The sequence below is a fragment of the Glycine soja genome, chromosome 8, assembly GCF_004193775.1.
Source record: "Glycine soja cultivar W05 chromosome 8, ASM419377v2, whole genome shotgun sequence".
Lineage (NCBI taxonomy): Eukaryota > Viridiplantae > Streptophyta > Magnoliopsida > Fabales > Fabaceae > Glycine > Glycine soja.
Window position 1 is genome coordinate 45,512,942 of NC_041009.1, and position 17,464 is coordinate 45,530,405.

At 31.5% G+C, this 17,464-nt stretch overlaps 3 protein-coding genes across 4 annotated transcripts; 2 read left to right on the top strand and 1 right to left on the bottom strand.

The window, feature by feature from the left end:
• Window positions 1-3,567: 3,567 nt before the first annotated feature.
• On the top strand, window positions 3,568-7,329 carry LOC114423586 (nuclear transcription factor Y subunit A-1-like). 2 transcript variants are annotated; one of them, XM_028390402.1, is made up of 6 exons: window positions 3,568-3,717; window positions 4,543-4,831; window positions 4,973-5,085; window positions 5,271-5,342; window positions 5,605-5,769; window positions 6,471-7,329. In XM_028390402.1, the coding sequence occupies exons 2-6, from the start codon at window positions 4,555-4,557 to the stop codon at window positions 6,852-6,854; spliced, it is 1,011 nt and encodes a 336-aa protein (XP_028246203.1). In that variant the 5' UTR covers window positions 3,568-3,717; window positions 4,543-4,554; the 3' UTR covers window positions 6,855-7,329. The 2 variants fall into 2 exon arrangements, with proteins under 2 accessions (XP_028246203.1, XP_028246204.1); XM_028390403.1 differs by having other exon boundaries at window positions 3,579-3,721.
• A 2,349-nt stretch (window positions 7,330-9,678) lies between these two features.
• LOC114423587 lies at window positions 9,679-13,515 on the bottom strand. Its single transcript, XM_028390404.1, has 5 exons — window positions 13,357-13,515; window positions 12,485-12,799; window positions 11,163-11,364; window positions 10,201-10,429; window positions 9,679-10,066 (listed from the first exon to the last, which is right to left on the bottom strand). The coding sequence occupies exons 1-5, from the start codon at window positions 13,441-13,443 to the stop codon at window positions 9,823-9,825; spliced, it is 1,077 nt and encodes a 358-aa protein (XP_028246205.1). The 5' UTR covers window positions 13,444-13,515; the 3' UTR covers window positions 9,679-9,822.
• A 2,330-nt stretch (window positions 13,516-15,845) lies between these two features.
• Window positions 15,846-17,062, top strand: LOC114423589. The gene is made up of 2 exons (XM_028390406.1): window positions 15,846-16,173; window positions 16,751-17,062. Exons 1-2 carry the CDS (start codon window positions 15,873-15,875, stop codon window positions 16,912-16,914), a joined length of 465 nt encoding a protein of 154 aa, XP_028246207.1. The 5' UTR covers window positions 15,846-15,872; the 3' UTR covers window positions 16,915-17,062.
• The last annotated feature ends 402 nt before the right edge of the window (window positions 17,063-17,464 follow it).

Sequence of the window (17,464 nt, forward strand, 5' to 3'; positions counted from 1 at the left end):
CCTAAAGTTACTTTCCTAGTTGCTCTTCTCAACAACTTTAAAATGGGTTTCACTTATGGACTCTTCATTGATGCCTTTAAGCTTGCCAGTTGATCTTTAACATCAATGCAACTACTCGAGATTGGAACTTTCATACTTAGCTGGTTACTCTCCAAAATGGGTTTGCTTTTGTTCAGCCACCAAGCTTGTACATTTCAGAACTGGTCAACATATAAATGCAACTATTGAAGATACATGTTACGTGGTCACTCTCCAAAATTGGTTTGGTTTGTAAATGTTAGAATTATCCCTTTGTACATCAGCCATAATTCTCGTAATAACATACCAATTATTTTTGCCTTATATGTCTTCTATTTTCTTTGTAATTTGTCTGGCTGTTCTGGTCTTTTTCACTATTTTTGTACCTTTTAGGCTCTAAAAAACTGTATACCTCTTTGGTCTTTATATTTGGGCCACAAATCACAATATTGGAGTTATGAGCCTATGACCACATTCTTATTACATTTTTCTATTTGGGTGGACCTTAGGGTAAATGGCTTACATAGGGAGGATAACTCTAATGGTTTTCCATATAGTGGATGATACTAATATTTTTAAATATCTTTTAATTAGTTGACACTTTATGCTATCACCCTACCAATCTATTGAAAATCTACTTGCGTGGCTCTATTTTGTTGCTCAAATGTTGCAAACTAGTAGTTATTGAAGCATTTTAGCAGTTTCAAAAAACCAAAATTATATCATTAGTATTGAATAAACATAGATAGTGGAGATGTTTGGTCATCAAACACGTCAACCTCATAGACTGTATGACAAAGAACAATCTTGTTTGATTTTATAGGCATGATGTTTCTTGCTTAGTTGATATCATCTTTATGAATGTTAGGTGACGGTATTAAACCTCTAGATATTTAGTCCTTATCAAATTCTTGTAAGGAATTTTCTAAACACGAGTCAGGGTCTCAAAAAAAAATTGAGTTTCACTGTCTTGCTTGCTTTGGAAAAAGGTTGGGTGTGATAACTAAATAATTTATTAGAATATATATGCGTGTATCATATAATTGATGCCATCCTTATTTAATAATTTTATTTCTCCAACTTCCTTTTATATTAGAGATGTGAATTACAATAATGTTGATTGTCCTGACCCAACCCAGTTGAATGGTTTTTCTTTAAAAGACTAGAATTTCATCTCTCCTTTGAGCGAAACTAATATCTCTGTATTCAAGCCTCCATCTTTCATATAAATAAATAGAAAATGGGTATTGGCATATCATCTAGAAACTAGTATATAATATTATATTTTGTATACGTATGCATTTAGATAAAAAAAAATATTAATTAAAATTAAGGTAGTGATTTAATTGAATAATTGGAAAATAATATAGTACTGTATAACTTTTTGGGTAGATTATTCAAAATATAATTTTCCTTCACGACTAATATATTGTGCTCAATGGGGGGGGTGGATATGAGTAAGGCAAACCCTCAAAGAACTCGAAGTCTAACCAAATAAAATTAGTTTTGGCCATTGGTCAGATCAAATTGACATACGTGAAATTAAAAAGCAATCAATTCAAGCATCGGGTTCCATCAATCAAATCATCCAAACACGAACTTAGCCAAACATGTATCCATAACTGCCTTCATTCTTATATTTTGTTTTGTTGATCTATTAGCAACATCTCATATTGTTCATGTTGTTATTTGTCATTTTCTCCATAATACAAATCAGTTGTTAAAGTTTATTGGAAATTAAGAAATTATAAGGGATAACTTGTTAAATAAGGAACTAGACTTATGCAATTTTATGATTTTTAAAATATGTAAGTTGATAATAAATAGTAGGGGTGAGCGTGGAACGATTTGGGATGAGTTTTTTGAGGTCTAAAAAGAATGGTTTAGAAATCTTTAAATGTTGTGCATTAATATCGTACTTACCTGGTAATACTAAACCTTATCAAATTGAGTCCTTTCGATGAGAATTTTATTTCATTAAGAAAGCCCCGAAAACACGTTTCCTCGTCAATGAAGTGTTTTACTACTATTATAATACGATATTATCTGTCCAAACAAACATAATGAAAAATAAAATAAAGATAAAAAATCACTTCTAATTGCTGTGAGATTGTTGTCCTCAACAACAAGTGAGACTCACGTTTCCACATCCTCACCCAAGCAACAAATAAACCTTCAAACTTTTTACCCTTTTTTTTTTCAGTGTGTAGCGTGTAAGAGATATAAAAAGTACTGGTTCATTTTTGTTTTGACAAAAAAAAAGTAAATAAAAGGTTAATAAAGGTTTAACAATATTTTGTCCAGTGACGTTGCTTTAATATATGGAGAGAAACGCCTATAAAAGGTTAGTAATGGTTTAACCTTTTAAGTAATCTCTATTGATATAATTTTTATTCAACAAAAGTATTAATAAAGGTTTCTAACTTTTTTTATCTCCTCTATAAAAAAAACTTTTTTATCCAATAATAAATTACATTTATTTATAATGAATGTTATAAATTAAATTATAAGTCTTAAGATATAAATAACATTAATTAATATTTTAATACTTTAAGGCAAATTACATTGAATATAAACTTTTCATATAATACAAAGAACAAAATACTAGTTTTTTTTACAGCAAAATACTACTTTATTATTATTTATTAAGTATCAAAATGATTTTAAATTTATAAACATTATATAAGACTCTGGATAAGACGAGAATAACACCATGTTTATCCGTAAATGATCACACTAAAAATAGAAATTTCAAGTAAATTTTGTCAATAATGTTCCCAATCTAAAATCTAAAATCTAAAATCTAAAATTGATATTCATGGATGAGGCATTACTTGACTATCATTCTCATTATAGAAATTCATTCATAAAAATACTCACCTAACGATAAAAATAAATAATAATCAAAGAAGTGAATATTAAAGCAACACCAAATCCAACTGAAACTCCAAAAATTTCAACCTATTTCTATTTCGAGTTAACTTGAGAGAAAAACCAAATCGAGAATCAAAGAAGAAGTAAAGTGAAAAGAAAAGAAAAAGTAAATAAATAAATAAAAAGCGTGATGCATTTGCAAAGGCAAGAAGGGGACACGTGGCCAATGTTGCTGTCAGCGCTGGAACTATGTGGGCCCCACACAGAGGCCACGCGTTCCGCGGATTCGTGCTGCTCAAGTGCGTGTCACGGGGGCCACATTTTCCTTCCGCACCTCTCACCCGTTGTCTCCGGTCACCCTCACCCTCTATCTCCCCACAGCGTACCTTCTCCCGCCACCGGCACTCCCGGTTGCCCTCCTCCACGTGTCCGCGCGGACCCCACAGGTAGGTGACGTCATCATCACCCTCGTCTCCCGAAGCGTAAAAGAATAATAATTTAATTAATTAATTGAAAAGTAAAAGGGAAAATGCGCTTTGAGGACTCAAGACTTAAAAAGACCCAAACAAAGACTTTTGTGAGATGTTATGTTTATGTTACTATTTTTTTAAAAAAAACTTAAAAAGTTTCAATTTTTATTTTAATTTTCTCTATTATTATTGGTGCTTTTACTATTAATTAATTTCTGGGGCTAAATTGAGAGAACTGTGTGTGTGTGAGAAAAAGAGAGAGAGTAAGAGAGAAAAAGAGGAATCAAGATAGCTCCTTTGAATTTTCTATCAGAATCTGAGGACCCAAAATCTAGGGTTTTCTGTTCTTCTCTGGGTAAGTGAGTGCTTTGATTTTCTTGGTTCAATTTTTCTCTTGATTGATTTGGGGATTTGCTTTGATTGCGTGATTCGTGTCTCTCTGGGTATTTTTGGGATTAGGGTTTTTGGGTTCGCTCTTCAGAGCTGAAATTTTTATTTTTGATGATGGGTCGGAGAATTTGGTGACTGATTGAGTTTTGATGTGGGAATTCTTGAATGGAATCATGGAAATTTTTTTTTCATGGCGGGAAGGGGATTTTAGCTGAGCTAGGGTTGATTGTGAATGTGGGAAGAAAAGGGAGAGAATTGGGGATTTTGGGGGTGGTGTCAAGTGACGAATTTGGTGAAAATTTGTGAAACTGAGCTTCGTAGGTAGTGTGTTGTTCATTGTCTGGCACCGGCCGACAGTTAGACTGCATATGTTGTTGATGTGTGCTATGGTTTCCCTGTGGTTATGTTTGGTTGTCTGACTAAATATGCCTTAAAAAAAAATAGTAGTGTTTGAATTTCCGTTCCCCTGGCTTATATCTATCTATAGCTGTAGCTATTAATTGAGAGATGTTGTCTTTCAAGAGTTTTGCAACTCTAATGTATGGTCTAGTGACACAAAATCAATACCAGTTTTGTAACTTTCTATTAGTTTGTTTTCTTTTATGATGAATCATGATGGTCAATTTCACTTGAGGTTGCTGGATGGTTTTTATCATATTTTTTGTTTCTGAGATTGAATTTAATCTTATGAAGGTTGTCAGTGTTGTTTTAGTATCAGTTGGCTTTGTTTCAGTGTAAGGATTAAGGAATAAGATTTATGTAATTATTATGTATGTTGTTGCTTTTGTAGGGATCTGAAGACATGCAGTCCAAGTCTGAAACTGCAAATCGGCTGAGGTCAGATCCTCATTCCTTTCAACCTGGCGGTGTTTATTCTGAGCCTTGGTGGCGTGGTATTGGGTACAATCCCATGGCCCAAACAATGGCTGGGGCAAATGCGTCCAATTCGTCGTCTCTTGAATGCCCTAATGGTGATTCTGAATCCAATGAAGAGGGCCAGTCTTTGTCCAATAGCGGGATGAATGAGGAAGATGATGATGCCACTAAGGATTCGAAGCCTGCTGCTCCTAATGAAACAGGTGCTTTAGAGAATCATGTAACTAGTTTAAGACAAATGATGAAATTAGGGAATATAATCAGATGAATTGGCACTTCCGGTTTTATTTGATGTACCTTTGTGATTCTTCCAAGTACTAAAACATTAATTTTTTTCTTTGCAGGAAATTATGAGCAAGAACAGCAAGGGATGCAGCATACTGCATCATCTCCACCATCCATGCGTGAAGAATGCCTTACTCAGACACCACAGCTGGAACTTGTTGGTCATTCAATTGTTAGTCTTTGCCTTTGTTGTTATCACTTTTTTAAGATATATACATGGTCCAAATATTGATGACTTTGTTTGATAGCATAAATTGTTTTTGATTTATGCATATCATTTTGATAAAAAATCTGTTATAGAATTTATAGTTGCTTGCCTTTGGAATGGATTGGACTCTTCGTTTTCTGTTGATGCAGGCATGTTCTACAAATCCTTACCAGGATCCGTATTATGGGGGCATGATGGCAGCTTATGGTCACCAACAGTTGGTATGTGACATTAATCTGTGTTAATACAATATTAATGATTATTGCATATATAGGTCATAGTTATAATAATTACTGATTCCAGTGTTTTGCATTTTTCTCAAATTAGTCTGATAAGAAATGTGGTTAGTACATAATCCAGAAGGGATATGTTCTTGTCATAATGATAAATTTGTTTCATTCTGTTTAGTATATTGTCTTGTTTAAAGCAATGGTGATATTTGGATAAGAGAGATAAATAACTATATGATTTTTTTACCATTAGGGATATGCTCCTTTTATAGGAATGCCTCATGCCAGAATGCCTTTGCCCCTTGAGATGGCTCAAGAACCTGTGTATGTGAATGCCAAACAGTACCAAGGAATTCTGAGGCGAAGACAGGCTCGTGCTAAAGCTGAGCTTGAAAGGAAGCTCATAAAATCTAGAAAGGTACTAATGCACCAGAGCTGATGTGCCTTTATGCATTTTTATTATTTTTAACTATTGTAGTTTGGCACTGTTTTATCATTTGGACAAGTGATATCTAACCACATTTTAGTTTTGATATATTTTTCAGCTTTGTTGCATGTTACTGTACTGGTGTACTAAACTTTATTATTCTGTGCTGATCTAAAAAGAAAAATCATTGGGACTTGAATAAACTTAACATGTCTGGGAAAGTTATATATAAAGGGTATACAATGTAAGTAGAAAATTTGTGGACCTTATAACTAGTAATTCTCCTTAAGCCCAATTATTAGAAGTTTGTTTGGGTCTTAAATGATGAGAAGGTCCCTACAGGAGCAATGGCTGACCTGATTAGCTTCCTTCTCATATTCAGGTCCATCTCTCCATGCAAATCCATTTTTGGGCAATATTCTGTTTTCTTTAACAATGATATTGTTGAATTCCTCGGTTTTATAGCTTTTTTTTGTGTGTGAATAACCCGTGGATCTATTCTATTATCCACTTTTATGTCACCTAGTTGCTTCAAAAGTTTTGTTCACTTATCTGCTAAACGCGATTCTGTGTTTGAAAGGGCATAACATGCTCACAAACATTGGACAGAATTTGGTTCTACTATTACTAGTGTCCTTCTTAACGTTTTGGGATCCTCTATTGGGCTATATGCTGACATCTGGTGTACACAGCCATATCTTCATGAATCTAGGCATCAGCATGCTATGAGAAGGGCAAGGGGTACCGGAGGACGATTTGCAAAGAAAACTGACGGTGAGGGCTCAAACCACTTAGGCAAGGAAAAGGATAATGGTACTGATTCTGTCCAATCAATTAGTTCATCTGGTTCTGAACCTTTGCATTCTGACTCTGCCGAAACCTGGAATTCTCCTAACATGCAACAAGATGCAAGAGCATCAAAAGTGCACAACAGCAGGTTCGAAGCACCCAGTTACCAAAATGGCAGTGGCTCCTACCATAACCATAATGGATTGCAATCTTCAGTGTACCATTCATCCTCAGGTGAAAGAGTGGAGGAAAGGGACTGTTCAGGTCAGCAGCTGAACCACAATTGATGGGGGGTTAGAGGCCGAGGTTGGTTTGTATCCTAGTGACATTTGGTAAATACCTTGGTTATCTGTAAACACTCTTGGCAATATATGTGCCAAGCGGCAAATCATTCTTGGCTTTGTTCTTGTGTTTGTGGTGTGAATGATACTAGGGGGGGGGGGGGGGGGGGGGGGGAAGAATGATTGATGATTGGTGTCTGTGATTTCTGTTGAAATCAGTCAATCAATCATTCGTTCTTTTCTCATTTTTGCATTTTGTACAGTTTTTTAGTGGTTAGGCAACTCCAACCAACATGGAATGGAAGGATGGTCAGAGGTCAGAGGTCAGAAGATTATGGAGTATGGAGAAACAAAAACTCTTGGTGTACCAACACTCGTTTGACTGGTTTATCTTTTGTGTAGTTCAACCGGTTGTTAATGTTAACGTAAGACATCATAGAATAATGAAACATGCTATTACATCATTTGTTGCCCTTTGTTATTTCAGTTTTTAGTATTTTATTGGTTCTTAAGAAAATTAATTTTCCATTGTCTGTAGCAAAGATGAAAAGGAAAAGTTTTCTCGTCCATGACTTTGTTTGCCTTGTTGAAGTGGCCATGGGACAATCGGCCGAATATTCTTGTATTATAAGTGAGTAGGTATAAAGGAAGAATAAAGATGCTATTATCTAAACTTGATTATAGCTCTCGCTAAATTTATCAAAGATGAAAATGATTTATAATTGACTTGAATATTTTTAGTTTTTTTAAATTTGAGTCATTTTAGTCCTTTAAATTCGAAGTTTTTTTTTGTTCTTGAAATTTGTAAAATATTTTCTTTAATTTTTTTTAAAAGTGAGTCAAACAAGAAATAAAATATTTATAATTTTTGTCATTTTTAATAGTTAGAATTTAATTTTTTTTATTTTATATTTTAAAGTATGATTTTTTGGGTTAATTGGTTTTTAAAGTGGTTAATGGATTTTTAAATTTTATATTGACTTGATTTCTATGATAGTTTTTAATTTTTTTTAGATGTGTATTTTAAAATATAAACTAAAAATATTATTATTAATGTTACAAATAGCAGATCTTTTAGTTTACATTTAACTTATACTATGCAGAAGAATTAAAAAATATTTTGTGGATTTTAATGATTAAAAAATTAACCTCAAATTTAGATAATTAAAAAACTAAGACTCACGTTTAAGAGATTAAAAAAATATTTAAATCTTTATAATTTTGTATGATATTATGGATCACTGGTTGCGGAGGGAAGTACTACATTTTACTCTTTTTTTATTTCTTTCGATAGTATTTTGTGTCCTGTGGCTTAGAAAGGGATATACTTTGTCCCCATAAAGTTTGCTTTTTTTATTTTATCCCATCAAAATCTTAAAATAAGACGCACGTTTGAGTTTTAAAAGGGGTTACCAGTTAAGCTTTATTTTTGTGCATATCATTCATTAGTTTTATAACAAAAGTGCAGTACTGTCTTGCAATAGAGAAATTCATTTGATAACTTCTGTAGTTCTTTATCCACTAGTGTGATTTGATATTTTTATCCTTTTTATTTTGCTAATCTCTAATGTGTTTTTCTGATAAGCATTAAATATAAAAGATCACACATAGTTAATGTTTTTATTATTATCAAACAATGATGTTAATTGATTCAATTTAACATATAATAGTCTTAAATAAGTGTTATTTTAACTTTTTAATATAACATTAAAACTTTTTCATTAATATTTTTTAATAAGTGTGGTCTTAATTTTTCAATCTGATATTAATAATAAGATTAATTTTGTGAAATATTATTTATCTTTTATGTATTTATTAACTTTTGTTTACCTGTGTAAAAAAAATATATATGATAACACTTATTATGGGATGAATAAAGTATTTTTTTAAAATCTATCTATTAGCGAGAAGTTATTTGAATAGTATTTATCACTAATATTGCAAGATTATAATCACATTTTTCATTACTTTTAATGGATGTCTTTCCACAGAATAACAAGGAAGTGTTTGTATTAATTTATTTTAAATAAATAAAAATCTACGTCTATATTATAAATCCGAATCTTCTTTGAATGATGGGGATTTTAGGAACTATTTTTTATAAGCATTTTTACTCGTTATTTTTTAATGAACATTTTTAGAAGTTATTTTTGTTGGAAAAATTAATTTAAATTTTCAAATATTGATGAAGTAGATGAAAAGTTAAGAGGTACATTTCATGAGGTGGTGAATGTATCGTAACTATTGACGACGAATCTCACTAACCATAATAAGAAGGAAGTCAAAGGAATACTTAATGTCTACAATGTGTCATTTATAAAGGAAGTCATGAACCTTTGCTATACAAAGGAATCATTTGAAGAGAACAGTCACCATTTAGCCTAGAGAAAGGGGACATCATCCTAAACGAGAGGAAGGTCATGTAACTGAGAGTTTCAATATTAATTTTCTAGAATAAATTTCAATTATTTAAAAAAATTATTGATGATTAAAAATAACCTTGTATCACAATATAAATTATTTATGATAAATTCCAAATATAATTTGTATCTTCAAAACATTTATTGGTTACAAAATTTAATTATTGTATTTTGAGTTATATTTATTTATTATAACTTTAATTCTACATATTTCTTCGTTGACTTCCCAATTTTTTTACCCCTCAAAAACTCGAGGCTTGAGCAAATTAAGGTTAGGGAATCGGCTTAATGTAAATGTTTCTTCATTAATTTACCTTTCCATTTTGACATGAACATAAGTTATCTGCATAGTATAAAGCAAGGTAACGCGAGAGATCAGCCCGTCAACCGCATTGAGAAGCACGAGGAAGAAAAACACAATCCTTCAAGAGCACATCGATTTGAAGGCGAAGAACCATTTTTACTGTTATTATTTCATACATGGTACTTTTACACTCAAAAGGAAAATTGTGATCTAGTCACTAAATATATTTCATTTAGGTATATGATAACCTTTAATCATGATGTTTATCATCATCCACATCGTTTATGACTTCTTCAGTATTATTATCCTGTTCCATGAAATCTTTTGCATCGTCACCATCGGCTGGAGCTGCATCCTCCGGTCCATTTTTGCTCGCATCGGCGGACCCTGTGGCATTAGCCACATTTTGTTGCTTATCCATCATCCCAGACAAGGCTAGAGTCGGAGACCATTCAAGAACATCATCAATGATGTTAGACACCCTCTTCTGGTACCTGCAAAGCAACATGTAACAGTTAGAAAAACCAACTACAAACAGTTTTCCTTTTATGGGTTTATAGATCCAACTAGAAAGGAATTTAAGCTGAAAATGGATGGATAAATTCCATCCACTATATTTAGGACTTGCCTTGCTCTGGCAGCTTCATCGGGTGCATGATGCCTCAGCAATAATATGAACAGCACAGCTACCCCAGCATAGAAAAGTCTTGTTGTCCACTTGGGCTTTTCCTCTTCATCTTTCTTAGGCCAAAATCTGAACAACTCCCGCAGTGTTGCTTCCTCGGCAAGGATGTTAGGGAAAAACCAGATTCGCTTTCCAAGAATAATATATAAAGCCCCAAATATTGTACCTCTTACTACAATATTAAAACATAAAACATGAGGCCCAAGGAAGCACTGAAGCAGAATGTGGTGCACTTAATAAGCATATTTCAGACAATTAGCCACCTCTAATAAAAAATTAATTTCTAAAAAAAAATGTATATGGTTGAGTATGATTCTAATGAGACTAGATGCATGTATAGCTAGGTATGCCTTAGGTATTAGATAGATCATTTCCCTCCCAAAAAAATGACAATTTTTCAGTTATATTTAGGGATTTTGGATATTTTTAACCTTTCAATTTTTCCATGATTGTTTCTCCATATTTTAATTAGACCCATTCATCCTTGCTTGGGAAATGTAAAAGGCAAGTTTGAAAATTTATTTTATTGTAGATGTTTTCACAACAATATATAAATATGAACCCTGGTACAGCGGTAAAGTTGTGTCTTGGTGACTTGTTGGTCATGGGTTCGAATCCGGAAACAGCCTCTTTGCATATGCAAGGGTAAGGCTGCGTACAACATCCCTCCCCCATACCTTCGCATAGCGAAGAGCCTCCGGGCAATGGGGTACGAAGTTTTATATAAATATTGTATATTCATTTATAGTATTTAAAAAATCATATTAACACATTCATATGTTCAACTTTTAAAATCGAGGTACTTTGTGTTGGTAATAAAGTACCAAAGCCATATTCATGCAACATATCAGAGGGTAATTAAACTAGGCAAAAACAATCAAATATTAAAGGAAAGAAAACCTTACTCAAAAGTAGAGAGAGAATGAGGAAAAGGATCCCGGCACATGAGTAAAGTATCAATAGCTTGCAGCGATGAGGGTACACAGGAAATAAGCAAATAGCCAATGTTAACACAGGCCAGAAAAACGAGAGGAGTGTCTGCCAAAGTGGATGGCGTTTTACAAACGTCCATGCAAAAAAAGCATCATTTTCAGAAAATACTTGTTCCTGCCAAAGACAATCAAATTGTTAGATTCAAACACAGAAAGAAACCTAATCGCGTAAACTGCAGAGGAGAAAAAACCATACAATATGATGGTTTTAACATAGAAAATGCATTTTCTCCTAAAAAAAACATAGAAAATGCATTTAAACACCACAAATACACCTTACAATTGTCTCGGTATATGATATGATGAGTCATACACATATATCAAGCAAAAAAATAGACTCATCTAAGAGCATTCAGCCTTAGAGAAGGTTGTGGTCACCAGAATGTGGCTGGAAACAAACAGAACTCAACCAGAAACAAAAGAGAAGGTTATGGTCATCGGAAAAGGTTTACCGTCACAGGAAAACTGTCAGATAAGAGGGTCTCCAATGACAGTGGGTGAGTATCCTTCTGAGCTCAGAGTGTGGATGTTTCAAAACTGAGAGGGAAACTAGTAAAAGACCTAACTTTCATTTAAGGTCTGAAAAGGGAGTAAAATCTCATTTTTACCCCCTAAAAAAACCCCAAAATGACACTGGAAAGGGGCAAAACATTCTACTGTGGCTTTTCAGTAGCAGCCTAGGGCTGCTCCACTCCACAAGAGCACTTTAGCACCACTATTAATAACTATGAATTCATCAGGTTATCCATTTCTCAACATAGCACAAGTAACTATATCAGGCATAGGCAGACCTAAGCCGTCCATTGAGAGTGACCATAAGTTTCCAACATAGAAAACTTCCCCTTATTATTAGCTTTCTCTTTGAACAGTATAGTAATATGATAATCGGCTATTCGCCAAATGTAGTTCTCTCTTAAAACACTTCAATCAATTCATCCTATAGACTCTCCCCATAATTCGATCTTGGTTCCAACCCTCATCCTGTAGAAGCGATCTGAGAAACCTAATCCTCATCCCACCAAACCGGATAGGAAGAAAAAAAAAGGGGTTTTAACAGCTTCTGAGAATCGAAAAAGAAACATCAAACAGGTCAGTATTGCAGAGTGAGAAATTTCTGAGATATCGACAGATCCACATTCAAGCACATACATATTGAACTTTCTGATGTAATCATTGCACGTCAATGATTGCAGAAAGAAGGCTCAAACTCGAAACCAAAAAAAAAAAACACTTACAGGGAAAATTTCTAAATGTGCAGGCCAGGTAGACAGCTTTTTCTTCCCAGGACGAACAGTTTTTACAACACGATCACAGCGCACTAAAAGATTTTTTGCGAGTAGAATGCTGGCAATCTCCTCTGTTTCCAAATTCCTATCTGATTCTAGAACGTCTTTGAGCTCCGGATGGTTTTTCAAGAAGCTCACAAAATCCTTCCCTCTAAAATACTCAACACGCGTCTCCTGTAGAACAGCCCACCTTGAAACCAATTCCTTATGATCTCTAACCTTCTCAGCAAACACCTGGAACACATCTTTCTTGACAACTTGTTTCTGAAAACAAAACAAGACCAACACAGTCACAAATTAAAAAGAGGCAAAAAAGAAAAACTGAACAGCATTGCACAACTGAACATGACCCGCAAAATGACATAGACACATAGTACAAGGTTTCAGAAAATCATTAATTGAACATGAAGTCTAAATCAACAAATAAATCTATAAAATCTACCAGATCAAATGTCAATAACAACTCAACCACAGTACATTTTCAAGCTTTCCTAATTTCTCTTTTACATTAAAAACACTAGTGAAGTTGAAAAATGAAAAAACAAATATAATCACAGAAAAAACCCAATAAAAAATTGAGCTAAAAATAGGACACTATCACATTCACACCAAATTAAAATAGCTTTTGCCATAACTCATTTCAAATATGATTGTAGTACATTACTGAAACCTAAACCCACCCTAAAATTGAAATCGAAAATTTGATCAGTGACATTTCCGTAGCAACGAAAATGGAATAGAAAACACGTTGAGTCAGATTAACAATGAGAGCAGTAGAGTAAAGAGAATGAAAAATTGAGATGGGAATTAGAAACCCTAACCCTAGGAGGAGCGTCGGAGGTGGGATCTGGTGCGGATGAGCGTCGCACCCTCTTTTTGTCAGCTGCGCTTCCCGAAGACTTCTTCATTTCCTTCGTCTCTTTCAGTTACCCTACGCTGTCTCTCTCTTTCTTTCTTCTATTTTTCTAACATTTTATTAACAACTCATGTGAATCTTAAGATTCAAGACTGTAATAAACTATATTTTATTTATTTATTTTACTACTATTACTTATTATATTGCACAAAATCACATAGGAATAAAAAATAAGTTGAGTCTTCCAGAAAAAAGAAAATGGGTGGAATCAAACTTTATTTAAAGAGAGAGAAAAAATTATAAAAGTGTAAAATAATTTTATATTCTAATTCAAGTATAAATTGATTGATTTTTATAAAATAATCTTAAAAATTATATTAACAATAACATGATTTGTAATTAAGTGATAATATAAAATTATTTTAGATTATTGATACATTATCATTAGACTCATGTTTAAATAGATTATTTTTTGTTTAAATTACATATATCATCTATTTGAAATAATCTTGTTCAGATTATATTGCACAAAATCACATAGGAATAAAAAATAAGTTGAGTCTTCGAGAAAAAAGAAAATGAGTGGAATGAAACTTTATTTAAAAAGAGAAAAAAATTTATAAAAGTGTAAAATAATTTTATATTATAATTTAAGTATAAATCATAAATTGATTGATTTTTATAAAATAATCTTAAAAATTATATTAACAACAACATGATTTGTAATTAAGTGATAATATAAAATTATTTTAGATTATTAATACATTGTCATTAGACTCATATTTAAATAGATTTTTTTTTGTTTAAACTACATATATCAATAATCTTGTTCGGATTAGATAAAACTTTGATGAACAACAAACTTTTTCCTTTAAGTATCTAATAATTATATAGTTGTCCAATATTTTAATTCGAAACTTGATCAGATGTACTAATCACATGTCAATTGATAAAGATGTTATATTTATATAATTTATGATGTTAAGTTATATGTGACAAAACTATTTAATGTAAAGCTATTTGTTAAAGTAACAGAAAAATGTAAAATGACATAAAAATAATAAATTATAATTTATTTAAAAAGAATAATTAAGAAATTGGATAAATATAATAAGAATAAAAATAAAAGAAAATATAAAAATAACTATAAGTTAGCCATTTTAAAAAATATTGCTTAAAATAATATTTCAAAAATAAATATTTATCAAACCGTGAAACATATTTTTTTATTAATGAAAAACTAAAAAATAATTAAAATAATTTTCCAAACATAATCTTAATATGACTAACACATACGTCTTTCACTCTTTTTGTTCATAGTAGCTTGTGATTTGAATTCGATCATTATACTTCTCTTATTGGTGACGATATATAAATTCCAGTATAGATTTTTCTGAGAATGGTAGTTTTCCCTCACCTGCAATAAGACATGCCTTCCCTTATATTTTTTTTAATTAAAAAAGTTTGTTTAACAAGTTATTTTATTTAAAAAGGCTTATTTTATATCAAAAATATTAGATAATATTTACTTGTTTCTACATGAGTTAATAGACTTATAGGCTAATGAGAAGAAAAAAATCAAATAAAACAAAATATAACTTAATGAAAATTAAAACTATTGTTACTAAAAGCATGGAACAAAGGACTATTTGTTATAAGGACTATAAATTGAGCATAAATTTATCCTTCAATAAAATTACAGCCTTTACTTTTTATGATAAATAAATATATGATTAAAAGAACCTTGTAAGATTATTTTATCTTTCTATCAAAAAAGATTATTTTATCCTTCCACTTTTGTCCCTTTTCATATTAAGTTTGTTGTTGACATTATTTTGTAGTTTTTAGATTTATAACTATTAAGATTAAGATAAAAACAAAATGCATAAAAGATAGAGTTTTATAAAGAAAAAAAAAATATTATGATTTAAAAATAACCCATTCTTACATATAAAAAAATCTCTCTCTCTATATATATATATATTTATAAAAATTATACTAGATGTATTTTTTTTGTCTGGGTATTATTAATTATTAATGCATTATATTTAAATCGATAAAATTTACATTTCTTTTTTGCAAATCTGTGTTACATTTATTTAATATGATAAGTAGAAGCGGAAAGATATGTCCAATCATATGTGTAACTTAATTACATTTTCTTTATTTTCTTTTCCAAATTTAAATTCCTCAAAAGGGCGTGTATGAAATAAAATTTCCAAAAACTTACCAACCCATCAGCTAAAATTTTATTGAATATTTGAGATGAGTGCATTATTAGGAGGCCAATAATAGATGTGAAAGTCCATTTTTGTAAGATGACTAGAACGCACTTAATTATATCTCAATACATTAGTTACCAAAATACTCACATTAGAAAAATCAAAGGTCAGTGTCACGCTTGAAGGTAAAGACAAAAAACATTATCTTCAACTCCTTTGCTCGTGTTGTGTTTTGGATATTTGAGTGAGAGAACAGTGAATGAGGAGTTCCAATTCCCATATTCAATTTCAAATGTTCTTCTCCATGCAGCTTCTTTGCTTCTACAAGCACCCACCACCACTGTTTGTACACAATATTAATGAAGGCATTTTTAAGTACAAGAGGTTTTTCACAAACCCTTCTTCTTCTTCTCGTGGCATAGTTCATGCAGTGAAGGAAGATTCACAATCACAGCAATATGAGGTAGACCCAGATAAAGCCAGAGAAGCACTCAAAAAGCTTGATGAGCAAATCCAGTCTCTCTCCAATAAAAAACAAGTCTCCACTCCAAAACTCAGAGGTACTCTTTTCATCTTTACTTATTTTATCATCTGAAACATTTTTTTATCGACAAATAAATATTAATTATTAATTTATTAATTTTTGTTAATAAGAGAATTTGAACTTACAATATCTTTTCTCTTTTATTTTCTTTTTCCACCATGAAGTCAACTTTATCCTCAATGCATAACTTATTGACTAATTCTTGCAGTGTTTGAGTTATTAGTATTATTTAAATTTGTAAAAAAAAAAGTAATTGTTAATATGGTATCTTTATATATTTTTTTATATATAAATTCTCGTTACCCTCAATCACTTTATTTCCAAACAATAGTAACTGAACATGTTTTTCACTGGTACCGAAGGGCTGTGTATGAAATAAAGAAAACAAATTAATTCTTCTTATAAGATTTTCTAAAACAGAGTTGAGTGTTTTTTAAGTTTTCAAAAAATTAAAAGTATTTCCTATTTTATTTAATGCTTTTTCATAATATATCAACAGTATCTGTAGAAAGATTTATAAATATATATATAACTACTCTGGATTTGAACTTGTCCCGAACTCATATATAGTGAAATACTTGAACCTTTTGCAGTTTCGGACATGAAGCTTCCCACAGAGCAAGCCAGTCGCAATGATGAGAAGTTAGAAATTTCAGATTCGTTCCTTACAACTTTAGCTGCTGGTCTGGTTCTCTTCACTGTATTTTATAATGTACTATTCTATGCTGTAATTAAGCCTGCCATCGATGGTTCATAACATCTCCATATATGGCTCGTGTGTGTATACATAGAAGAAGAAGGTTTTATAGCATATAAGAACCTCGTTGTTATATATACATATGAAATGGAAGTTGGACTATATCATTTTTCTCACGACTGTATATACATACTTACTCTCTTGCATGTTACCAAAACTCTAATTGTGAGTTGTGAGTTAAGGGAATCTAATTCAATTGTTATTTAAGTTATTATAAATTCTTTCATACTATTTTTTATTCCTGCATGTTAAAAAATATCTGATTATGATACCACTTTGGAAGCAATTACTAATTCTTCTTGCATTTTCTTCAAATTTTCTTTATCATGGTTACCACCAGAGTTTAAACTCTTGAATTAAATTCTCCCGAGCATTTATTTGCAATTATTGTCAAATAGGTTATCTTACAAATATTTTTAAGAAAATATTGTTCAATATAAGAGGTTTACCCGTCAAGATAAAAATAATAAGAAGAAAAAGAGCAAAAAAAATTTTTTTTTGAAATAAATGTAAGTAGAAATAGAGATAAGAATACGAGTAAACTTTCCCT

Bases quoted from the DNA above. Each gene is read 5' to 3' on its own strand.
- LOC114423586 (XM_028390402.1), top strand. From the start codon at position 4,555: ATGCAGTCCAAGTCTGAAACTGCAAATCGGCTGAGGTCAGATCCTCAT. The intron at 5,086-5,270 runs GTTAGTCTTTGC...CTGTTGATGCAG, and splicing joins AACTTGTTGGTCATTCAATT to GCATGTTCTACAAATCCTTA. The intron at 5,343-5,604 runs GTATGTGACATT...TTTTACCATTAG, and splicing joins CTTATGGTCACCAACAGTTG to GGATATGCTCCTTTTATAGG.
- LOC114423587 (XM_028390404.1), bottom strand. From the start codon at position 13,443: ATGAAGAAGTCTTCGGGAAGCGCAGCTGACAAAAAGAGGGTGCGACGC. The intron at 12,800-13,356 runs GTTAGGGTTTCT...TTTTGTTTTCAG, and splicing joins CCTCCGACGCTCCTCCTAGG to AAACAAGTTGTCAAGAAAGA. The intron at 10,430-11,162 runs GTAAGGTTTTCT...TTAATATTGTAG, and splicing joins CATTCTCTCTCTACTTTTGA to TAAGAGGTACAATATTTGGG.
- LOC114423589 (XM_028390406.1), top strand. From the start codon at position 15,873: ATGAGGAGTTCCAATTCCCATATTCAATTTCAAATGTTCTTCTCCATG. The intron at 16,174-16,750 runs GTACTCTTTTCA...AACCTTTTGCAG, and splicing joins CTCCACTCCAAAACTCAGAG to TTTCGGACATGAAGCTTCCC.